The sequence below is a fragment of the Vanellus vanellus genome (genome assembly GCF_965231255.1).
Source record: "Vanellus vanellus genome assembly, chromosome: 8".
Classification (NCBI taxonomy): Eukaryota; Metazoa; Chordata; class Aves; order Charadriiformes; family Charadriidae; genus Vanellus; species Vanellus vanellus.
The window spans coordinates 12,289,715-12,307,901 of NC_138913.1; the positions used below are offsets into that span (position 1 = coordinate 12,289,715).

Genomic DNA, 18,187 nt, shown 5'->3' on the forward strand with positions numbered 1-18,187 from the left:
TACTAATTATAGTCACTTGAAAGAATCCAGGTATATCAGAAAAAAAGGATTCACGATCTTCCCTATCCATTTCTTGGAATAAGGTTGTAATTCAAAATGTAAGACACCTGCACTCCGCAGACAGAGGTTCATGAGCAAAGCAACAGAATACTCCAGCGTGTAATCAGACAGGCAATCCGTATCTGTTAGAACATCAACCAGCCAGAAAATGAGCCCATCTTTGATCATTTTCGACTGCAGTGCACGCCTAGGATTAAAAAACAAAAAGCCCACAAAAATAAGGACACAACATAAATAGCTTTCACAATATAAATAGCTAATATAAGCACATTAAAACCCTATGTCACCTACCTGCTATACACTAGCCTGCCAACAAAAAAAAAAAACCCAAACTACCCATTTTGGCAGAATGAATTAAATTAAGGAATTAACAAAGCCTGAAGAAATTGAAGATGCAGATTCCCATAGGGTTAGAGGACTAAAATGTTGTTGGGTGGGCTGTTTTTTTTTTTTGTGTTTTGGTTTTTTTTAAACCTCCAAAATGCTGAGGTAACTTTCTTCATTGCTTTCTAAGGCTTCTAACTCTACCTAAAATTGCATTTTCAATTGTCTTAAAATGGTAAAGAATACGCAGCTACACACAACAGGCTCATAAAATAAATTAATTACCTCTTCTGCCATAGGTAACCATAGCACTTTGTACTGTTGATTTGACAAATGAGATTTTTTTGCTTAAATCTATTTGCTCTTTTCTCTAGAGATTCTTAAATCATCTATTAACTCAACCTGTAGTTGCTTTCAAAGCATATACAGAATAAAGTGCCAGGTAGTCAACCGTGATCTTCTGCAACAGAGATTCCTTGCTTTACGATACAGAAAAGTAGTATATACTGGTAGAAAGGTCTTACGGAAGAACATAATTTTTAATCACATTATTTCTAATGGGTGGTAAGTCTAAATTACAAAGATCAAAGCAGGTATTTTCCTGGTCTTAGTACTTGGGATTTGGATTACTCCTGAAAGCTCATACACTTTCTCAGTCCTGGATTTTGCAGTAGGGTCTATGGCACAGACTGAGCAAAACAAGGGAGCACATATTCAAATAAAAACCAAAAAAAACCCCAGTCCTGCATGTCAAGAATTAACCTTCTATAAGATTAACTGTTATTTTTTACAAAGTAAAAAACTTTCAAATTTTCCGTAGCTTAAAATTCAAACGGACATGTACTATTAACAAGTGCTTTAATAGAAAAATCATATTCTCTAAGACTGGTTTAGAATTTCAAGCAGTAGAGTATGAAGATTTATACTCTTTCATCTCAAATATGTATAAGGTATCATGTCAGGAAGCAGTGCAGAATTTTACCCAAAACACATTTATGTGTGCTTCATCCGGAAAAGTTCTAAATGAGGCAAATCCAAAAGCAGACCTCATTCTTCAACAAGCTCCCCCCCCAAAAAAAACCAAACCCAACCAACACTTAATTTAGAAGAAACATGAATGAAAATAAAAAGAGCTGAACGCATCCATCTACCTTTCTTACATTTAGTTAACTATTCAGGCTGAATATTCCTCCTGAGTACTATGAAAACAGAGTTCCTAGATCATATTTATCTGATAAATGAGAGCGACTTCATACCCTTTACTGCTTCTGCATACTTCTTTTGTGGTGGGCATTTGAGTCAGACTCAATGTCAGACATGCAAAAGTAAGAAATAAGACAGCCTATGCATAGACAGCTCCAGGAAAGAGGATCAACAGGATGAGGATGAAATCCCTGAAAAATGTTTGCAGAAAGGATAATGAAAACCTCATGCTCTGGAACGTAATGCAACTCCTTTTTTCTATGTAGGATCTTCAGAACTTTCTACATTAAGTTTTTCACTTTGTTCAATTAAGGAATACGTATAAAGCACACAAGGCAGATGTACATTTACTTGAGTCTCAACAGCTGGTAGGAAGTCAGGTTAATTCAGTCAGCAAAACTGAGTTCTCCTCCATAATAAATGACACTGCTTTCATCAGTCATCAGAAGTTCTGATGATTGTTATGGGAAAATCAAGTGCTCTTCTTTCCTCCCTGAACGGAGCCTAACTAGCCTGCATTTCCTCTCCTGCTGTCACCACTGTGTGCTGTGCTTTCATCACCTGAGGCTGAATTTCTGCAGAGCCCCCAGAACATTCTCCCATGTAAGGGAATCCTTGTCTTCAGCTTTCAGTCTCTCCTCCAGCATTCGCAGCAACGTTGGGTTTTGAGAAAGGTAGACACGACCTGGTGCAAAAAGTGATGAAAGAACAGATGCTGAGATATCAGCTTATGATAGAAAAGCTCCCTCTCCTTGGAAAAGTAAGCAGGATTGACCTCAGCTTCTTGACAAGCCACAATCTTGTGCCAAGACCCAAACAAACCTGCACAAATGACTTGTCTAGCAGACCAGTCGCATTCAACCCAGCCACCTGGGGCATTTGAGGCCCCCACTTGCCAAGTTAATACCACACAGAACCCACTATTTGTCTTTCAGTACATGCTTTCTGATCTATCACTGTTTTGTACACTCTAGGAAAGAATAAAGATGTCCAAAGAGCTCAGTAAAATCAGGTGCCCTACTGTTATTGACTTTAAAAGGGATTTCAGTTCCTAAAACCAGTTAGCTCCTGAAGTAGCACCAAACCAAGGGCTAATTTGGGACAGGCAGAGATTCAAAGCTGCATATATATGCAACCCAACAGCAGTGATGCACATCAGTATACTCAGGTGAGGACCAGGAAGATGCAAGAGCAGCTGCACTAACTACTGTTGCACAGCCTGGTAGCAGGCCTGCCTACAGAATCTTTAATTAACAGAGATTTTTCTTCCTTTTTTTTTTTTTTTTAACCCTCATGATGAGACTGAAGACTATATTAAAGGCAGCACCTGGATAAGTTCCCACATAGACCACAAATCATCAAAAGAAGTCAGAAATGCTGATTATACAGTGTCAAAATGAAAACTTTCAAGATACTGAAAAATTGTTTTGACTGCATGTAACAAAAGAGTGTGAATCCCTAGAAAAAGGGTGTAAATAAGGCTCTAAATTTCCACATGCAGCGACGTGCACTTGTGAAGTACCTATAAGCCAACATTATATGAAAATACTGTCTTTTTTTTCAGCAAATCTCTTACCTTCTGCCAGTGAAGCAAAAGCATTGATAAGCCTTGCCATATACTGTCTGACTACCTCACTCTTAGAATGTAATAATTTGAGGACATTTCTCTGAAAAAGAAAGCAAATATTAATAAAAACTCACCAAAGCAGGAAAAATCGGTTAGTCTTCTATAATGTTTTAAAAGCTTCATTAAATTTTCACAGCAAAAAAACTTTGAATACATATCGTTATCTTAAGTAATGTAAATATGATTTAAAATTTCCCAGTTTCTTTTTTTATTGGCAGGAGGCTGAGGGAGAGATGGAAAATGAACAAATAAGCAAACAGAGCTCCTCAGCTCAGTCTGTTAAAAATTCATTAAGCTCCACGGTGCAGGGCGAGAATTATAATGAACCAACACAGTTATCAGTTAAAGCTGATATCTAAAATTAATATTTAGTCAGTGACAAAAAAAAAGTCTGTTAGTTTTGTTGATGAACTTAAATGCAGTAATGTTACCTGAATAGGAATGCTATTGTTTGACAACTAAGAGTGTGGGAAAGCAGCTCAGTAACTTACCAAGAACATCACATTGCAAACTATTTTTAATCTGTTTTACTTCAGGCATTACTCATACATAACTTTCCTCTTACAGGAATTTACTGGGAGAAAAACAGATCATTGACTTAATAACCCTCTAGCTTTTCTAGTGAAGTTATCGTTGCAGTGACAATGGGAGCCACAATGTAACAAGTAGGCCGACTGCTACAAACAACTGGGGAACTCAACTATGCACAAAATTCACTATTACAAATGAAAAAAGTTGCACTTTTGTTCGCAATAGTGTTGGATTATCAGTCACTGAAGCGACCTTTCAAAAATCAACATACCAGCAATTTCCCTTTCAAAAGAAAGGCAACAATCCATTCCAAATTCAAAGAAATACTGATGAACATGTTATTACAAGTGCCTAATCAGATATTCTGTAGAGGTATTGAAACTGAAGTCCTAATTTAGTTCTTATCCTAAATCAGCTAAATGGATTGAAAGTATTATCTAACAATACATAATCACTCAATAAGAGGCACAGCATCTGATAAGCAAGAGCTAACCCCAAAGTAAGGGGTTCAGTAGGCTTTTGCTTAACTCATGGACATAAAGCACCAGGAGAGGTAACAAACTTCCACTTGCCTACAAGAACTGTAGCTACACTGAGAACGTAACACAAAGCTTTGCCCATCACATTTAAAGACTGGGATGCAGAAGTTAAATGAATCACATGGTTTTGGCACTACTACTTTTTTTTCCCTTCCAGAGAGTGATAAATTTCTCCGATCAGCACTTTATAGAAACAAATAAGCAACATCACGTACAAGTCAGAGGAAAACCCTTTCCAGCTGACCTGACAGTTGCTGTGGCAGTCTAGGAGGTCATTACTGATGTAGGCTTGCAGGACAGTGTCTCTCTGTTCTCCAGGATATGATGTTGTCAGGCGCTAAAATAAACAACAACAAAAATAAACCAGTCAAATAAGTAAATGGTAATGTGAATCAATGACCAGTGAAGATTGTAAAGGTGCTGATACCCGATAGTTCAGAAATCTCTCTCACGGGGAGAAGGAATGCAACATTAATGTACTAAGGGAAAGAGATGAAATGAACTGATCTGACCTCAGCTCAGTTATCCACCACAAAACTGTTACTTGGGAGCTGTCATCACTGTCCATACAGGAAGGATACAGCATTACTTCCCATAAAGTTAAAAAGCCCCTCTAATAGCTACAGCTGTGGTGCTCTTCTAAAACATCTGAGACAGAGTACCAGGCTAGAAGAACCACTGGTCAGACCCAACGGATGTTTTTTTATGTGAAAATGGACATTGAAGCTTGATCAGAATTCCACTATTATCATCTTTCATTTCTGTCATTTTGAACCCATCAGCTTCCTTTTCAGCAGGAAAATGTAACTTCCTGTTGTCACCTTTAATTTTTCTGAAATATCATTACATGATCCGAGTCAACCAAAATGTAGGCTCTTGTAGAATACCTTGATTATAACGGAAAACTGGTGATTAGAGTCAGGTATTTCTTTGATACAGCAATATTTACATAAATCTAAACCAGGCCAATACATGGAAAGAAGAACAGCCTAAAACAACAATTTCCTTGAAAACACATCAGAAATTATTGCCACTGAAGACCCCAGAAATTCCTATCTGGCTTTCCTCTGACAAGGAGAGTACTGCTACAACACACTCCTACTGCCTGGTCTTTCTTCATCATCTCAAGAGCCTCAGCAAGCTTCACTGATAAAGAGAAGTTGCCTACAATGCAGAACTGATCACCAGAACAACGATAACAACCATTTTGCTCACAAGACAGATTTTAGTTCTGGACCCCTCCAGAAGGGACATATTTCTTTATTTCTGCAGAGGTCAACTCCCTTACCCAGCGCAGAGCCTGCAGCAAGAATGCCTTGAGACGATCATTCCCTGTAATCAAATCTTTCTTCAGTTTCTCATAATCCAAAGAGGGCAACAATGGCACATCCTGCACCTTCCTACAATGCAAACGGGAAAGACATTTATTTATCAAAACTTTCTCTCCTTATTCAGTGCAGCTGATGTTACTGAGGTGAGAAGAGCCAAAACAGGAAGTCTGCTTCAGGAAAAGAGCTTCCACATTTTTACACCTTTGTTACTTTTATTACCATTATCATGTTAGAACAACAAACTTTTTAAACTTGAACTTATTTTTTCACCATGCATGCAGCTTATAAGCTGCGAGCACTAAACACTGACAACTAGCTAACTGATGATCTGAGCTTTTTAGTGGCACAAACCAGTACAGTGACATCCTTCTCTGCCTTGTGCGGACCACAAGAGCATGAAGGCAGCAGCTTGTGGCTCTTAGCACACAGTTATAAACTGTCACAGTAACAAGCTGCAGCTCCAACTTCACCTCTAAGCCCTCATGCACACAGAAATGTCTTCTCCAAAACAAAGGCGGTAGGCTGAATGGATTTTTACATGCTGGACTATGCTGGCTTAACATAAAACTTAATACCGGACCACTTTCCATGCACCAGTACTATCTTGCTATTTTGAGTTTTAACACTGCAATATTAGTTTCAACTAACAAAATTGCTTCCAGTCAATGCTTTATTTTAATATTTAAATATATTCCACTAAACAATTTTTGTTCCTATCTTCCTATCCTACCACTTTTCAAGGCAAATTTTATGTTATATGTATAATTGTCCCTTTAATTACCTTGTAAATAACATAAGGACCAAAACAGTGTCTCAAAAATGTAATAAAACTTTCACCATCTCTATTTGCTTTTATAAGCCAAAATTTATTAAGTCAGTCACAAAAAAATTTAACTTGAAGCACCCAAACCCCCACATTATTGATTCCCCCCTTTCCTGGATTCGTGAGAAGCAAACCAATTACAGGACTGTACTACGCGGGAACAGTAAAGAAAATACAGCAACTAACTCACAGGTGTGGAGTGGCAGATTTACTGGATTAGCAACATCCTGCTGAAATTAGGATGTTACTGAACCTGCCCAAGTGAAGAATACAGATCACACAATATTTGCATACAATGTTCACTGAGATCAGAGGAAGCACACAAGAGGATGAGTGATTCTCATTTGCAGACAACTGGCAATGCACTTCAGTTTACTAACCCCTCTTCCTTCTCTCTACCGAAATAAATGAAGCTCATCCACAAATACTTACACAGGGGCTAAAGATGCTCTTAACATTGTGGAAGCCTGGATCAGAAAGAGAAACAAAAAAGAAATCACAACAGATTAGTCCAAATTTCACACCAACAATGTTACTAATGAGGTCCACAGTGAATTCTTTCACTGAGGTTCTACAGTTATTTTCCTATAAAATCTATGTTGCAAATTAGAAACACACCTAAAGAAAGAGAAAACTTCAAAGTTTATCTTTCTTTTCCCTTTAAATGTTTCCCAGGTAAAAACCTGTTTTGTTATGATCTGGCTAGGTTATCTTCACCGTCATACTACAAAAGTTACCTATACTTGAAGAATTAAAAAAAATAAAAGGAAAAAATGGAACCAGAAACTACCATGCAAACCCCCCTGAGGAAGATGAAGACCTTGTTAAACATTTATTGACTTAAAAAATTTTAGTACCTTAAAGCTGCAATAATATTCCCCTGGAGATATACCACGTATTACAGCACCCAAATTTGCTACAATTCTCTGTTTTGACACTAATGTTATCAGAGTGCCTGTAGCTATTAATATATAAATCCCAATAGATAACTATTAATACGTAAAGAAAAGTCTATTTATTCTAGCAATGGATAAAACTGATATGGAACAGCATGCCATTCTCAGTGGTTCTGCCCAGGATAAATTTAATTTAAGCCTGGATATTTCCTCTCTGCTGCAGTGTGACATAGAGCATATACAGCCACCACTGCTGCACAAGTCAAACTTAAAAATATCAACGTCACATAAAAGTTGTCTGCTTCAGTAAATATTTTTTGCTAGAGCGAATTGCATGTGAGCCAAGAAGCAGCAATTCTGGCATAAGAGTGCTTCATATCAAGCATTCTGATGTCAACTACGTGCCATATTCGCAGAATATTCAGTGTCATCTCTTTGTGTTGACCTCCCTACTCACTTTCTAAAAAATCTCTCATTACCACTTATGTCTTTAAAACCGGTCTTCTCTTCTAACCTAGCCTCTTTCAATGCGAGCTATATAATCAATGTCTATTGTCAGATTTAAAACTGAGGGATCTAGGAGACAAAAAGCATGAAATACCATGGAGAATACTGAATTACACCAGCTGACATATTCTTGAAAACTACCTCATGGGTATCATTCGTAATACAAGGAACTGCTCTCTTAGATGTGAAATAAGCTTATATGCACATTGGAAAGCATTTTATACTATGTTTAAGTCAATGAATGACTTGTACACAATAGACAATTAACAGGTCATACACTTCAAAATTAACCTGTCTTGACAGCAGTTCTCAAATCATAGTTTATTTTACACAACAGAAAAGTTTTTCAAAGTATCATATCTATCTAAACTGTTTTCCCCTCATTTATTTGTATTAATTTTCCTGAGCATTTTTGATAAATATAAAAAGTTAACTTTTGTTTATACAAAACTATTTTCCCAGTGAAAATCTATCATCTTGTACTTGGGAGTGTGCAATGAAATCACAAACCATTTTTGCTGACTTCCTCAGCACCCTCCTCCACTAAAGAAAATGGGGAAGAAAGTGACTGCAGTATGTTAAAGCAACGGAAATAACAGAGCCTTTGCAGATGAGAAGGTGAGGCAAAGAACAGTAGTGAGAAAAGAAAAAGAGCAGGTCACTATAGGTAAATAGATGTATTAATGTACATTTGCAGAAGCTCTCTGCTCCTCAGCAAAGTACTTTTTACCCACCACTTCTTTGCTGCTTTAGAAAAACATTTGCTCCAATCAAAATCCAACTAAAGGATATATAATTTGTAAAGATACATGCACTGCCTTTCCACACAAAAAAATGTGGCAAGTGTAAGATTTTGCAAGCTTTTATAAATTTCCAACTACAGAAATTAGAAAAACATTCAGATTTTTAAAAATCAATCAGAACAAGCAGGACAAAGCTGTAGAATCATAGATTCATCTAGGTTGGAAGGGACCTTTAAGATCATCAAGTCCAACCATTAACCTAACACTGCCAAGTCCACCACTAAACCAAGTGCCTAAGCACCATGTCTACCCATCTTTTAAATACCTCCAGGGCATGGTGACTCAACCGCTTCCCCGGGCAACCTGTTCCAATGTCTGATAACCCTTTCTGTGAAGACATTTTTCCTAATATCCAATCTAAACCTCTCCTGGTGCAACTTGAGGCCATTTCTTCTTGTCCTACTGTCTGTTACTTACGAGAAGAGACCAACCCCCACCTCGCTACAACTTCCTTTCAGGTAGTTGTAGAGAGCGATAAGGTCTCCCCAATCAGCCTCCTTTTCTCCAGGCTAAACCACCCCAGTTCCCTCAGCTGCTCCCCATAAGACTTGGGCTCCAGACCCCTCACCAGATTCATTGCCCTTCTCTGGACACGCTCCAGAATCTCAAGGTCTTTCTTGTAGTGAGGGGCCCAAAACTGAACACAGTACTTGAGGTGGAGCTTCACCGGTGCCAAGTACAGTAGGACAATGACTTCCCTAGTCCTCCTGGCCACACTATTCCTGATAAAGGCCAGGATGCTGTTGGCCTTCTTGGCCACCTGGGCACACTGCTGGCTCATATCCAGCTGGCTGTCCACCAACACCCCCAGGTCCTTTTCTGCTGGGCAGCTCTCCAGCCACTCTTCCCCAAGCCTGTAGCGCTGCATGGGGTTGTTGTGACCCAAGTGCAGGACCCGGCACTTGGCCTTGTTGAACCTTGGCTCTGTTGTCTACCTACACCAGAAAGGCGCCACACGGTGAGGCAGATGCTATACTGGAGGTCTGAGGGCCAGACCATAGGGATGGAGAACCTTCTTGTCCAGCACTCACTTTTCTGATCAGAAAAGCAAACACACTTCGGCCTCGGCATCTCCTTTCATGTTTCATTAGGTAGTATTTGTTTCTCCTGTTTGGTAGGGACCTGAGATGTCTCAATCTCTGGATATTTACCCAGCTTAGTATTCTATTCTGTGTTAAGCTCTAGTTCTCGACTTGTGCATAAGCTTTAACAAAAGGAAAAACACACCTCAAATACAGCTGGGTCCTACAAATCAGCTCTTGCGCTTACTTACATCAGCACACTTACTTCATTTAAGACACCTAATCTAGCCAGTGGGAAAAGGTCATCGTATTCACCACTATCTCTGTACACAGAAGATCTAAAGCTAAACTTCCACATGCATTGCTTCTGGTGGGAGTGCCAGCTGAACCAGCCTCCACTCCTCTCAACATTACTACCACAGAAAGCAAAAGCAAGAGATTCCTGGGAACAAAAACCTGCCCTACCACCAAATTAATAACAAAACTCTATTCAAGTTCTTTGCAAAACTTTAGCCATATGCTTTTAAAAATGGTCTTCTATGTTGCAGATACACATAAAAACATGAAGCCTTTTAAAATTATTTATAGGAACAAGGGGATACATTTAACTGAGTAAAACATTAATATTGAAGTCTGGAAGTGGGCAGAACATAACCCACTTCGGCCTTTTGGGGTTTTTTGATCCTCACAGACCTGTTCTTCTCTTTCCTGGTGTTCATACTCAAATCTAAAAGCTGAATTCTGTTATCTTGTCATTTCTGTGGCAATAGTGCAAAAACTCCAACCGTACTGTGTTTTTGAGAGAGAGAGTTTTTGGATGCAGGAAAGTTGGAACTTATATATAACAGCTGCTTTTAGATAATTGGACAAGGGAAAGTAAAACCATCAGCACTGTGCCTTCATAGCCCTCAAAGCACTCTATAGTAAGTAAATTCTTAGTATTCTTATCGGGTTAGTAGAAACACTATGATCTTCATCTCCAGGTGATGAATCAAAGACCACAAACAAAGGCGAACAGAGTCAAAGGCACTGCTGACAATAACTTCCTCATTACACATCCAACATGTCAACAACCAGACAACGCTTCAATCAGCCAAGTTTACATAGCTTCTCTTTACTACCCGTTTTCTTAGATTAAAAAGCATTTATTTCCGCAGCATTTTCTCCCAACCTCTTTCCCCAGTCTTACCTTTTCTGGAACAGGTTAAATACTAATTCAAGCTTTTGAGTAACAGTATTGCTGAAACTGCCATTGAATGAAAGAGTGTAAAGGACATGGGGCATACATGACTCATCTGCAATACATGACTCCCAACATTCATGGATTTAGTCTTGAACGAAATACTTTTCATGCAAAACCTATTTCGAGACAGTACCATTTGTCATAACTGAAACACATGCAGAAATTAGGTGTCTTAAGGAAAGGAAAAGAAACAAGCAGAAGAAAACAACAGCCCAAGCATAGCTCATTCTGGTAGGATCATGGGGTATGACTTATGTTTGTGTTGGTTCTTGCCAAAGCCAAACCAGGTGCCATCTTAAGTCAAGTAATTCTGTCACAATGCAGATTAGCCACAGATGGCAGCCCTTCATTTTTGAATGAAGCGAGGCATGAATATGAACAGCATGGAATAAAACAAAGTTCAAAGAGGAAAAAAAAATAATCAATATTTATAAAAGAAAACAGATGCATTTCATGTGCAAGCCAAAACCACAATTGATTTTATCAAATACTGTAGCCCTGTATTCAAACCAACTCCACTTTGCTATTTGATGTATATATTCATAATATACTGAAGGTTAAAGCTGAAAGTCAGATTCTGTCCTCAGTTACCACTCTGAAAACGTGCTATAAGAATTCAGTGTAAATTCAATGCAGATTCAGAATTAGTAATCATAGATATGTGATGAATATGTAGAGTAAAACCAAAGTTTGAGCAAATTTGTACAGATCATTAGAACTCACAAATCTATGTTGAGCTCATTTGTTATATGCTAATGGTAACAAGACTTCTACATGCAGCCTGTGACGGGTTAGAGTCTGAGCTTGTGTAACCTGGCAGGTCTACTGGAGCTAGGCAAATTTATTTCATAAGAAGATCTGTAAATGTTTTAATTTTTTTATTTCTAACTTATACCAGAGATAAGCTGTTATGAAAACTTTCCATTTGGCATATAAAACAGGTTCTCTAAGACATCTGAAGCGTACATAGAAAAGTCACACTGTAATACTATGTGATAATGTAATGACAAGACAAAATGTCAGAAAAAGAATAAAATACTATATATAAGCAGTGAGGGGAGGCTGAAGTCTATCTATGTATTCAAGAAATATCTCACCATCAGAGTCAGATAGCTTTAAAAAAATTTATAAACAACTCTGCATTGTAAGTTTTTGCATTCTACATCGTATAAAGTTACTAAGGCTACACCTGCATAGGGGCAAAACTTTTCTTCAACAAAGATCATTGCATTCATAATTTCTCTTCTGTAATAAACTTTTCTCAATCTCAAACCAGAACATTCTGAGAGGGAACAGAAGGCTAAATTCAAGCAAGAGGTGGCCGTTATGACCATTCACATCAACAGGAACAGGTTGCTTGCTACAGGTGATCTTCTAACACAGGTGAATGTATTTTCTACATCAAGATAAAAAGAAGCACATAAGGAATAATTCACTGCATTCAATAATTCTATGACTATTTCTCAAAACAAAATGTTGCTTTAAGTGGGAAGTTGAGTGCCCACAGGGTTTACTGTAATTCTAGGCGAGGAATACATTTGAAAAAAAGCACAGTTTTTCTTGAAAGGTGAAATCTTGTTTCACCCAAAGAAAGCAAAAAAATATAAATATGGATTATTTTAAAGTAGACTAATGACTGACACTTTTCAGAATTTGTGTCAATCACTTTTATGAATTGATTACATACTGAGTTACTTAGAAGTAGACTCATTTCCTCTCTTTGCAAAGAATGCACTGACTATGGGCAAAATTAGATACTTATGGTGTACTTGTAATATTGCCAGAATACAAACTTCCATCTGGGTTACAGAAGTCACAGGCAGTACACAGAATACTGTTTTGCTTTTTCAGTTTTCAATGAAAGAGGATCCATTTTAATTGTATGAAACAATTTTATAATCTTTACTACAGAAAGAAAGTTTCACTTTACAAATTAAAAATACAAATATGTAAAATAAGACACCTCTAAAAAGCACAACTTAACTTGCTGTATTATCTTAAGCAATAATATTTGCTTTCTCAAAGGTGTTGTGGGATCAGCTGGTGTTGGCACACTTCAAAGACATATGCTACATATAGTGATGTTCATGGTGAAGAAACAATTGCTTTCTGCATGCTATGAGAAGCTGTGTTTAATGTAAAAGTTGTGGACAAAGCTGCGCTTTTGTTGACATGCTGTGTATGTGTATTATGAGGCCATAAGATTACTCAGAACTTCTGTTCTCCATGCAAAAATTCCAAGCCTTCCACATTTTTTGGCTCTTCATAAACTATACAGTTAATGTCATGAAAAGTTAAAATGCATGGAAAATTGTTACACATTGTGAAATGAAGAGAAATATAGACCATGACAGACTGCAGCAAGCAATGTGAAAGGATATAAAGATATAGACACTTACATATTCGTCATCACAAGGGCTCATAGAGTAATATCCCTTTATGGGCAAACAGGCACACATTAAAATAAAGAAGATTAAAAAAACAAGTTAACAGAAATAAATCACAGAGAAATGCACAGTTCTAAAAAAAAAAAAACCAAAACCAAAAACCAACCAACCAAAGAAAACCAACCAAAAACCAAACCAACAAATCAAAATTAACTAAAAATTAACAGACTATTAGCTTTGGAAAAAAAAAAAGAAAAAAAAGAATAAGCACCTTCTTCCAATCCACGTACTTGTATTTTTTAGGACTGAAATCAGTGTGTCTCTCTTGTGATATATTTACATTCAAAGTTCTCCTTTCAACACCTGGCAAACATACCAGTCTGCACATTATTCTGTTATAACTGTCAGTTAGAATAGCTACGTACCAAGCAAACTTAAGAGAATATATGGCTTCTATTGTTCACTACACTGAAGCAGCTAAGAGAGAGATACTGATGAACATCATATAGATCAGAAGACCTCAGCTTCTGAGAAAGCAGCTGCAAGCATTCTCCATACTTGCTTTGGTTGGAGTTGCTCACCAGCACACAGTGAAAGCTGAGACAGCCAGCTTAAGGTGTTTCAGCAATGTTATCAATTCCTCATCCCCAAAGGCTCCAAGGATAAAGAAAAAGTCTCTGGAAGGAAACCTAAGATATACTTACTAAAACAAAAAATGGTGATAATTCATGGTCTGAGTAGTTTACTACAAGATCTGCCACATTCTCTTTAATTAGACTGAAGTATTTAACTTAGAAGAGTGTTGTATCTAAAAAGAATACTCTTAATTCAAAATAAAAAAGTACACCATTCAACACAATGAAATAAGACCGACATTAATTATTCTGCTTCTAGTCTTTTTGTGCAAACCTGCCAATACTTTAGAGGACATATTTGTGCAAATGAACAGGCACATAAACAGTGTATTTATCAGGTTCCTCTTTAACAGACACATACGGACTTAAGCAGAGGGTATAAGAGACTTGCCACTCTTCACTGTGAGCAGCAAATAAAGTTCTTTTTATTCGTTAACAAATTTTAAGAATCTGACATTATTCTTTTTATTACCATCACACTCACAATTCCCTATGCGAATGAATATTTTAACTTTCGCAGTGCTGTACACACATACAGACAGTTCCTGGTGAAGACATTTTAAAATTAAAGACAAAGGACAACATCGATAGAGATCAATAAGTAAGCAAAATAAACCAGGAGATAACCTGTATGATGATCAGAGGACATTTCAACACATGCTTGATCTGAGCCACTGAAAATGTATGTAGGCACCAAGACAAAGATGACAACAACAGAAAGTTTCACTATAAAAGGAAACCACAAAAGGTTGGTTGGACCAGGCGACCTTTCAGGGTCCCTTCCAACCTGGGCTATTCTATGATTTGAGGACAATAACAGGAAAAGTTTGTGGAGACCTCAAATGATGTCAGCACCTTACCTTTAGAGATGAGGAATTTATGCAAACAAAAAACCCAGTTGTATCACCTGTAGCAACTTGTGAAAAAGCCATCATATACCATACAAGCAGAAAAAAAGAAATTCTCTTTGCTTACATAAAGAGGTAGTTTTGCTTCTTCTTTACCATATATAAGTGGTAACATATAAGAGTCATCCCATGGACAGGGATGGAGAAGACTGATATATTTTATTTAAGAAAAGCTTGTGTAGGGTAGATGCTGTTTGCTGTAGTGTGCACATTATTTTTAAATGAAAGAGCATACATCCACATAATGCTTGGTGAACGCACTCTGAATGGTTCAGAGTTACTAAAAAAACAACTTCTCTTACTCTGTCTCCTAGGTTTCAAATGGTCTCCTGGTGCAGAAAATTCTTTCACAAATAAGAAACACAGTATCTGCCACCAACTATTACAGCTTGATGGCATGTTCACATTTGCAGTAAAAAGCATGTTTGAGGGGAAAAAAACACAGACCAGCAAATAAAAAAAAAAAGTTTTCCACAGCTTCAAGAATTGTGCCAAAAGAGACCTAAAACTTGCAAGAGACATTAATTCAACTAATTGTAGCTACAGGTAAATATAATCAGACTTAATAACAGTAAAAACATAATGGGCATTTATTCTATTCCATGACACAGGAGCAATATATGCAAACAACTATACAGCTTTCTAGTCACAGAAAGATTCTCCAGTGGTTAACACACACCTTGACTATTGACAGAGTCTGTGCATCTGAAGAAGCAGTTCCTGTTTTCCCTTTAATCCAACGTTTAGAGAATCTTATTACATTATCCCTAATCCAAGAAATTCCAGGAAGGTGTACATCTTACTTGAATCAGAAAATCTATTCATGGGTTTAAGATTAAAGCCTATGCTTAAGAGCTACTTTGAATGGGGAAGGAATATACAGCACTCCAGCGATAAAGCAACAGAATGCTCTCAGCTTCATGATGTGTATTAAACAGAAAATTGCAGGCATCAAGAAAACTACAACCCACGCTTTCTACCCACCAGAGAAATCACTATTAGAAAGAAAAAAAAAGAAAAGAAAAAATAGTACAACTTAAGACTTAAGTTATCTTAACAGTATTAAAGATATAAGGGACTATGATAGTTCACTGTATTTAAAACTACTCTTTTCCAACTTACCCACCACTACTCACATCAGTTCCCTGTCTAAATAAACATTAGAAACTCAGGAACCTGATTAAATCTCCAAATGAATGTTTCCTGAACTTGTCAGACCTGGTGCTCTGACCTCCTATTCTTAGATCCAGACCTTTTGGTCTGACAATTCACTTAGATTTCTTATCTCCCAATTCAGGATCACACATGTCAAATTACATGATAGAAGATGGCGATAATGTTCAACTGCAGCTAAGAAAAAAGCCTTCTAGTACAACAGGGCTTTAGAGAAGCCTTGGAAACATCTCCCAACTGTAACACAGTAGTGTGGCCTCTCTCCCACTACATGCAGCAGATGCATCCTGTTAATGGATTGTAGATCGGGCTCACAAGCTGACCCGGGAGGTCACAGAGCTGGCAAGAGGCATGAAGTTGCTCTGCGAAAGAATGAGATCCAAGCCAGCTTACCAGAGAGCACAAAGCAACAGCCAACACCAGAAGCCCTTGCTAACTAAGATTTTACGGGTACGATTACACTGGGAAAGTTCTTTGGTTAAGAGACGTCATTGCCTCAGGTCTTAAAGCCAGTTTGGTAAGAAAGACTTGTTCTGGGATTTGTCCTCCCAATACGAATTTCTTCCAGTATGAAAGGACAGGCCTTTCACCACAGCAGGGGGGCAAACCAGGATGCTGATGTTTGTACAATAACAGCACACATTAGTGACACATGCTACCTTTATTGTAATTTCAAAGCCTGAGACCTCAAGGCTTTATATTACACAATACTATTTTCCTGACATTAAAAATTGAGCACAGAGTACAATGCACTGGGAACAAAATCAAGTTTGCAGACAAATAATACTACCAAGGATATAATCCAAGGCATACTCTTTAATTTTCTTGGGCAATACTTCATTTTGGTTATAGCACTGGTATAGTCCTCCTCCCCAGTATAATTTAAAACTACCAATGTAGTGTAGCTGATTTAACAGAATATACTGTAGAGCTCAAGTACACATCTCAGGGCATGATGCAGCTTTAGCATTTTCTGCTGTCAGAACCTGTTCCCAAACCTGGATTGTCCCAGTATTGCTGACTGAACTCAAGCACCTCCTCTTTCCAAACTACGTAATGCACATCCACTCATCCCCTAAGTAAAAGCAGTAGAAACTTAAGGCTGCATGTCAGTACAACAAAAAAGTAATTTTCTTGCTAATGATATTCTTTTCTGCTCATCTATTTAGAGATACTGATCTGCCAAAACTAATTTATTTAAGGGACTGGTCCTGACATTGGTGATGTCCATGAGATAGGGTCAAATCCTGAATACTCAAGGCAAAGTGGGGGGAAAAAAACCCCAAGCCACCACATTTAATGCCTGCCAAAAGTCTTTAGGCAGTGGCTTTTTTATTTTTTAACGTCTCACTTATCTTGCCTATACAGTGACTTAATGGTAAGGATAAGCAAAGGAGTTGCCCCTCTGCTAGTCTCTTCCCTCTACAGTTATACAGGAGACTGCCCCTTACAGCAGGAGTTTTGTGAAGCGGAGTAGCCGGGAAGACCACACTCTAATGTCTCTAATTAGTTATGAGCAAAAAGTGAAGGGACCTTGCAACACAAATCCAGCACAGATGCTGCAGACTCATGCTACTACTTAGTCTGGGTCATGATGCCTCCAGCTTTATTCCAAAACTTATGTGAAAACCTGAAACCACTTAAGGATAGAACAATAACATCTAAGCATATAACAATGAGGTATTTGGAATCCTTGAAGAAAAAATAATGGGATGCCTTAGTGACCTAGTGGCAAACGGTCAGAATTTGTTTTTTAGTCCATGTCATCTGGCTTCCTGGATCAACAGAGTCAGGGAGCGGTTAGAAATATTTTGGGGTTATGAGGAAGAAGTCTCATTTTTCTTCTCAGAAGATGGGCTATATAAAGTATATATATTTATATATATATTATACTTATTTGTGCTTCTACATGTTTGCTGTTCGTGTAATAAATCAAACCAGAACTCTCTACATGGGAAATAAAGAAGAAAATACGATCAAGTGTGGAGAAAAGGATGCAGTCAAGGTCTACAAGAAAAGACTGTGATTAGCCTTCCAAAACTCAGCTAATGCCTCAGACAGCCTGAGTGCGTGGGTCTGCTTATAGAAACAACATTAGATTTCAACCACAGTAGCTACCATAACCTCACTGTCAAGGAGTGACCTAAACCAGTTGAGAAACCCTTGATCTAAACA

At 37.8% G+C, this 18,187-nt stretch overlaps 1 protein-coding gene across 1 annotated transcript in view; it reads right to left on the reverse strand.

Moving 5' to 3' along the window:
* ARMC9 (armadillo repeat containing 9) overlaps positions 1–18,187 on the reverse strand; it is a gene marked incomplete at its 5' end in the record, with an annotated part of 68,063 nt that overhangs the window by 31,418 nt on the left and 18,458 nt on the right. The window contains 7 exon segments of the mRNA XM_082487443.1: positions 108–247; positions 2,149–2,272; positions 3,164–3,254; positions 4,529–4,621; positions 5,573–5,684; positions 6,871–6,905; positions 13,309–13,344. Coding sequence (XP_082343569.1) covers positions 108–247; positions 2,149–2,272; positions 3,164–3,254; positions 4,529–4,621; positions 5,573–5,684; positions 6,871–6,905; positions 13,309–13,344 — 631 coding nt within the window.